The following is a 7,474-nucleotide window of genomic DNA, read 5'->3' on the forward strand; positions in this document are numbered from 1 at the left end:
TTTTGGTAGTTAATTGTAGTAAAGAGACTGAGGGATTTTCCTGTTAGGGTTGACTTTGAACTATGATCCTCAGATCTCAACCTCCTGAGTAGCTAGGATTATACAGGCATGAGCCACTGGTACCTGGTTAACCAGGAACTTTGAGATGCTTTCATCCTGCCACCCACACCGCCTCCCCTGCCAGTCTGACGTGAGCCCACAGAATGGCCTGCTGAAGCAAGAGTTCTAGCTTTGTCTCTCACGCATACCACCCACCCACATCCCAAACCATCCCTCTTGAACAGATGCTGAGGGAGACAGACTGGGGAGCCAGCATGTATTTTTGGAATACCTTCTACCCTCAGAGAGATTCTTTTAAACCAACGGAGTGATACACAGGTGGAGATACCTCTGATGATAATGACAAAAATGCACTGACCTATAAAAAGTCATTTAATGTATATTCCAGATGGCCAACACAAGCTTGGTAGGTAATTAGCCCTTCCATAGTTCTTTTTATAGTCATATAAAAATGTTTTGCCTTGTTTTAAAAAAAAAGAGATTTAGTCCAACAAAATCATATCCACCAACGGGTTTGCATCTTTCTCACTTGCAGGTTCACAAGATAAAAATACACACATCTGCACCCCTGAGCTATCCATTAGCTAATCAGTTTGGGCAATACACTGCACAAAGGTATACTGCCACTGGTTTCTGACATCAGGTTAGCCTTAAGCTTATTGGCTATGCCAACAACTGGAGGAAGCTTGGAACTCAGCCCCTGGAAAGCATTCGTAGGACTCACTACTGGTTTTCCTGGCACCTTGTCTGTGGTGAGAGACTTGGGCAGAGCCTTACTGATCCAGGGGTGTCTTAACGCTTGAGCTGGGGTCATGCGGGCAGAGGGGTCCCACTGAAGACATCTTTTGAGAAATTCTATGAACAAGTAGTCATCACACCCTTTCAGTGCTGTCCCCCAGTCTCTGCTGCCTGGGGTACCCCGCTTTTTACCCCGCCGTGAGCGACCCCCCACAAGTACAACTCTCCCATCTGACTGAGTAGTCATGGAACAGTAGCGAGGTAAGCCCTTGGAGTTAATAAAGTACTTGGCACGTTTGGATTGCTCCAGGAGTTTGGGTGGTGGCATTCCCAGAAGCTCCATCATGCACGCCAGCTGGTCGCCTTCATCCTCGCCGGGGAACAGAGGCTGTCCAGTGAAGAGCTCCGCCAAGATGCAGCCGAAACTCCATATGTCAATAGGCGTACTGTAGCGACATCCTAGGATGATCTCCGGGGCTCGGTAGAAACGGGACTGGATGTACGTGTAGAGCTTCTGGTATTCGAAACAGCTGGACCCGAAGTCGATGACTTTGGTGGCGCTGCGCCCGTGGTGTTTCAGGAGAATGTTTTCTGGCTTCAGGTCGCAATGAATAATCTTATTTTTGTGGAGAGCATCCAAAGACTGCAGGATGGATTGAGCAAACTTGCGGACCAGCTGGATGCTAAATCCCTGAAACTTGTTTTTCTTAATCAACTCATACAGATCGATGCTGAGCAATTCAAAAGCAATGCACACATGGTTCCGGAAGGTGAAGCTCTCCAGCATGTGAATGACGTTCATGCTCCCAGTCTTGTCTTGTTTCTTCAGATGCTCCAAGATCCGGATCTCCTCGGCCGCTTGCCGATGAAAGCGCTTTTCATTACGCACCATTTTTAGGGCCACGTACTGTCGAAGTTTGTGATCGTAGACTCGGGCTACCTGTCCAAAACTTCCCTTACCAATAATTTTCAGCACCTCATATCGATAAGCGAGGTGGTCTCGAGGTACATGGATATAGGCCCCTTCTGCATCATCATAGCCCCCGTTATTGGGACCACCAACAACTCCTTGTCTTTTTTTGGCATTTGGACCTACAAAGTAGATTTCTGGGTAGTTGATTATTTCCACCTTCTCATAAGCAGTGAGGTGGTGTTTGTACTGCTTCAGGGCCTGCTCCGGCGTTAGAGGCACCGCCACTTTGAGTGTCTTGGATGAACTGCTGGATTTCACTGTGTGAAAGCTTTCTACACTTTTCCTCTGAGAAGTGGGAGGTGAGCATTTTTCGGAGTCACCGGCGCCTTCTGATAGGAACGTACCAGACCGCCTGTTGCCAAATTCTTGAAACAGCTCTTCTACCTTCATCTCACCTCCATTCAGAAAGTGCTGTGTATGCTCTCTTGTTAACTGCTCACTGGAGATCTATGGGAGAGAAAAATACATACACTGTCACAGTCCCTAGAAAGGTTAGAAAAGATGAAAGAATCCTCCCTCTGACTGAACAACATCAAAACATGTCCAGTCATGTTTATTTTAAGGTTAAAAGATCCAAATGGGAGCTAAGAAAAGCAAGTCTAGAGACTTGTGTTATACTAATTCTGACTCCCTGAGTATTAAGGTCGCTAGTCCCTTGTGTATACCCTGCTTTTGCTCATAACAAAATGGCTGTCTTAGCATTCCTTAAGACACCAGCTTCCTTCCTTATAGGTCGGTCTTGTATGAGACCTCTTCAACCCACTCAACTATTCACATGCTACTTACTCTCCTTGAAGGCCCGGTTTAAGCCAGCCACCATTGGCTCATGCTTGTAATCCTAGCTATTGTGAGAGGCGAAGAACTGGAGGATCATAGTTCAAAGGCAGCTGGGGTGAAAGAAAAAAATGTGAGACTTCTTTCCTACCCATAGCTGGGCACATCTGTTGTCCTTAGCTTTGTGAAAGGTTGTGATATTTGGGAGAATCAGGATTCCAGGTCAGCCTGGGCAGAAAAGTAAGGAAGCTAGCAGGGGTGGGGTACTGACAGTTATCAGCAATGGGAAGCCTAAAGGTAGGCAGACGGAGGCTCAGGCCTGTGCTAACATGAGGAAGCAAGCCCTTATCCTAAAAACAAGCAGAGAAAAAGAGGGCTGGAGACATGGCTCAGGAGTATTAACACCAGTAAGAAGGTGGCTCTGAGTTCAAGCCCCAGTATGACCAAAATAAATAGAAATAAGACCCAGTTTAAGCCCTCTTTTCCACTTAGCACTATTTCAAGCCCATTCTAATTAACATCTCTTCTGCCACCCTCCCTGGTCCTGGGGCTTGAAATCAGGGCCTGAGCATTGTCCCTAAACTTGAGCCACTGTTCTACTTCCAGCTTTTTTGGTGGTTAAATTGGAGATAAGATTCAGAAAGTGCTTTGTATACTCATAAAGGTGGCTTCATTCAAACTGTGATCATCAAATCTCAGCCTCCTGAGTAGCTAGGATTACATTTGTGAGCCACAGCACCTGGCTTTTAACTTTGCATTTTGACTATAGCTTTTGGAGTCTGTCTCTCTTACCCTTTGCCGGTTGACTATATATGGACAATGTAAGATACTATATATATATATATATATATATATAGTACTGAGAAGATATTTGAAAAATTAGTGGACAATGTAAGACAAGGTAAGATACCATATGTATGTATGTATGTATATATGTATGTATGTATGTATACATATATATATATATGGAAAAAGAGAAAAGAAAGGGAAGAGAGAGGAAGGAAGGAAGGAAGGAAGGAGCGAGCGGGAGGGAGTGAGGGAGGGAGGGAGGAAGAAAGGAGAGAGGGAAGGAAGAGAGGGAGGGGGAGGGAGGAAGAGAGGAAGGGAGGGAGGGAAAAGAATGGAAAGGACAAAAGGAGATAAATTAATTTTGATCTTGAAAAATAATATTCTAAGTGACCTACCAGAATGAGATCAGCATGGACCAACTCCAAATTAAAGTTAAAATGAGAACTCTGGAATTCTCAGAAGCTTTTATATGTATTTATATAATATTTATATGCTAAAGAAAGAAACTCACAGAGAATGCAAAGACATCCCACTGTCGTCCAGAAAGGGGGATAAAAATAGGGTGCACAGACTTTCAAATGTTTCAGCCCATGCTTTAATATTATTAACCTTGAAAATGGCGAAAAGGTTGCTTTGAATTAATAGAGATGGAAACTTGAGAAGAACTATGAGAGATACCAGTAATTTCAACATAGAAACGACTTCAGGTTTTAAACACAACACATGAGTGAAAAGCAGGAAAATGAAGTTATTTCAATTCTCCATGTTTCTTTAGATGGCATAGGTAGTATATTTTAAGGTCACAGGACGGTTTCTCCCTGTCTTGGAACATGCCCAAATCCAGCTCTGACTACTAATATATGGGTGCTTGAAAGAATATGAATTAATTTTATTATCTTAAGTAAAATGGTGTCAGAAGCTAAGTGTCTGCAGCTTGGAAAATGATTAAATGCATCACAACCCAAACTGTGTTGTTCAAGTTTAATTGATGAGTTACAAAATGGTGCTCTTTAGCATACTAATTAAACTCACACTGCATCTCTTCTTTTCAGGGACAAATTGTGCCCATTTACAATTTCTGAGATACTTTCTGCTTGCTTGTGTTTAAAAGAGCACATACTCTCTGCATATCATCCTCTCTAGACATAAGCATTACTTAAATAGCAGATGATTAAGTAACCTACTCTTTTTTTCTAATGTTTTATCATGTTTTATCTCTGTAGAAACTAAAAAGTGGGCTTCAAATTAAAAATCTGCAAAACTAAATTCAGACCCCAGAAATTCTTTTTCCAGTCAGGAGAAACCAAAAGGAAACCGAACAAAGGCTGTGTGGCTAGTGACATGCATTGCACCTGGGGGTGTCGGGCAATGTCCTCCTGCCCAAGACGATGAGAATGCCAAGAATGGGCTCCTGCACTTACATTTAGTCTTCGGGGTAGAGGCGGCTCAGGAGTGCACAGAACATTTGAACAGGGTGGGCATTTGGTTTCATCGATCATCATGAAGGAATCGTACACACCATCCTCCAATCTAGTTGAAAGGATTACAGATAAAGTTTATGAGTAACTGAAGAATATCAATTTCCATTTCAAAATACCCTGTGTCTGAACTGCTTCAAGGCTTGCTACAAACAACTATTTGTAGAAATGTCTACACATTGGCATTGTAAACAAGTGGACCATTTGGCAGAAGAGAAGAATACCAATTCCCCTTCCCCCCTTTTTGTAAAGAGGCATTTCTAAATACATACTTTAAAACAGTTAAAATAACAAGATTTACTTCCTAAATATTGTTTTGTTTCAAAGATCAGGACTATGAATTAACTGACTACTGGAAAATGCAGGCTATTTAGAATATGGAATATTAAGACTACAAACCTTCATGATCATGTCAAAATCTGAGACTTGGAATCTAAACTCAGCTCTATCACTGGCTTCAAGGCTTTTGCTCTGAGCCAGTTTTCCGGGGCGACAGGAAGAGAAGCTCTGTCTCTACACACTTCTGGTTCTTACTGGCAAGAAATAAAAGGTCTTTTAGGGCCGCGTTCTCTTTATTAATTTGCTTACTTTCCTACTTACACCTACCTAGTTTGCAGGAAGATACAATGATTACTAGATGCTCTAGATAACAAAACTGGATTTTACTTCTGTCTCCACTTCATTTCCCAGGAGATGGGGCAGGCCAAATAATAGCTAAATGATTGTGGTTCATTTTTCAAGTCTCTAACATGTGGACCCAAAGGATGGAAAGGATTTATTTAATCTGCAAGATGGTCCTGAATAATGTAACTCATTCCATAGCAAGAATACAGATTTCCAACACCTCAACAGTTCACCATATCTTTTATATTGCATACTGTGAATACAACAACGACCAGGTGGCAAAGGAAGCATTTTTTTAAAAAATGTCTTTTAAGCTGAGGAGATGGTGGCTGATGCCTATAATCCTAGCAATTCAGGAGGCTGGGATCTGAGGATCGTGGTTAGAAGCCAGCCTCTGCCTTATAAAACGCTTATCACCAATTAACCACCAAAAACGCCAGAAGTAGGGCTGTGGCTCAAGTGGGAGAGCACTAGCCTGGAGCACAAAGGTCAGTGACAGCGCCCAGGATTCAAGTTCAAGTCACAGGATTGGCACTGGCACACACACACACACACACATACACACACACACACACACACACACACACACACACACACACACACACACACACACACACACACACACACACAGTTTTGAGTATATTTTTTACCCCCTCCAAAAAAAAAATCCTTAACTATTTTAGCCCTGTAAAAATCCTTTGTAAGGTTAGTTCTAGAGTGCGTTGCATTAAAAGAATACAAAGGCCGACACAAAAACAGTACAAATATTTTTAGAATGTTCTGTTTAAACCGTGCTCACATTCTGACCGGATCATCTCTATCTTTAACGAGGAAACGCTTCGCCGACAGAAACCCAATGTGCTGGGTGTGAACCACCCTTCTGCCACAGCGTGAAAAAACAAACAAACACACAAACAAACAAGGGGCCGGGCACGGTCTAGACACTCCACACCCGCAAGATTTCCAACTAGCAGGAAATGATCGCAGGAAGGCGCCACGGAACGAAAGGGGAGGGGGGTCCCTTCTCTCCACTGAAGACTACAGAGCCAGGTGGGCAGTGTCTCCACCTCGAATCTGCCCAGCAGAGCCCCCAGACCCCACGCCAGCCCGCCCCCTGGGGCAAACCTCCCAGGAGTTCCGAGCAACAGGGCCTCTTTCAACAAGGTCTGGCTCCCGGGTTCCCCCAGTCTTGCTAAAAGAAGTAATACACCACATAAACGCCCTGGGCTTCCAGATTGCCATACCACGCACCCCGATCTGGGGTTCCGGGTACGGGGGGGGGGGGGTAATGCTCTCCCCCACCCCACGCTCCAGCCCCGCCCGCCCTCCGCCGGGCTGTACGGGAGGCTGGCAGGGGTCGGGTCCCGGGAGGGAATCGCAGCCCCCGGGCGGGGTGCTCTGCCAACCTCCAGCCCAGGCCTTCGCCCACCCCACCCCGGCCTCTCCAGCCAGCTCCAGGCGCTCACTCGGGCGCCCCCAACGCGTTACCCCCGGGGCGCCGTTACCTCCGCTGCTGAGGCGGGAGCCCGACCCCGGGTGGCCCCGCATCCTTCCGCCCCGGCCCGCGAGCCGTGCCTCCCATCGCTAGCTCCGGAGCCCCTCCACGAGGGGAGGGGCGGCGGTTGGAGGGTCCGCGGGCCGCGTCCACCTGCGCCGGACCGGCTGCGTCTGCCTCCGGGGCGCGCCGCTGCCCCGGGGACTCTCGGGGAGACACTGCAGCTCCGCGCGCCCGGGCTCCGGACCCGCCCCGGCGGGGAGGAGGGAGCCGCGCGCGGGGCGGGGGAGAAGGGGGCGGAGCGGGCCGGTCGCCTAGCAACCGCGGCACGCCCCCGGGAAACGCCTGACGCGGCTTGCGCGCTGACGCACGGGGGCGGGGCGCGGCTTGGAGGTGTCTCCCCAGCGGGCCTCTGGCGCTGGCTGGGGGAAGGTTTGGGGTACGCTTGGAGCTGGGGCCGTGGAGGGCGGGGCGCACGGCTGCCATGGTCGAAAGCCCCCTATTGCCGCCCCAGAGACGCCGCCCGCCGTCTGGGGCTCCCCA

General features: G+C 47.1%; 1 protein-coding gene across 1 annotated transcript; it reads right to left on the reverse strand.

Annotated features, from left to right (window-relative positions):
* Positions 1–414: 414 nt before the first annotated feature.
* On the reverse strand, positions 415–7,142 carry Dyrk3 (dual specificity tyrosine phosphorylation regulated kinase 3). Its single transcript, XM_042682264.1, has 3 exons — positions 6,942–7,142; positions 4,756–4,864; positions 415–2,218 (listed from the first exon to the last, which is right to left on the reverse strand). Exons 1-3 carry the CDS (start codon positions 7,016–7,018, stop codon positions 641–643), a joined length of 1,764 nt encoding a protein of 587 aa, XP_042538198.1. The 5' UTR covers positions 7,019–7,142; the 3' UTR covers positions 415–640.
* Positions 7,143–7,474: the final 332 nt, after the last annotated feature.

The sequence above is a fragment of the Dipodomys spectabilis genome, unplaced genomic scaffold, assembly GCF_019054845.1.
Source record: "Dipodomys spectabilis isolate Male_0828 unplaced genomic scaffold, ASM1905484v1 ptg000069l, whole genome shotgun sequence".
Taxonomy (NCBI): Eukaryota; Metazoa; Chordata; class Mammalia; order Rodentia; family Heteromyidae; genus Dipodomys; species Dipodomys spectabilis.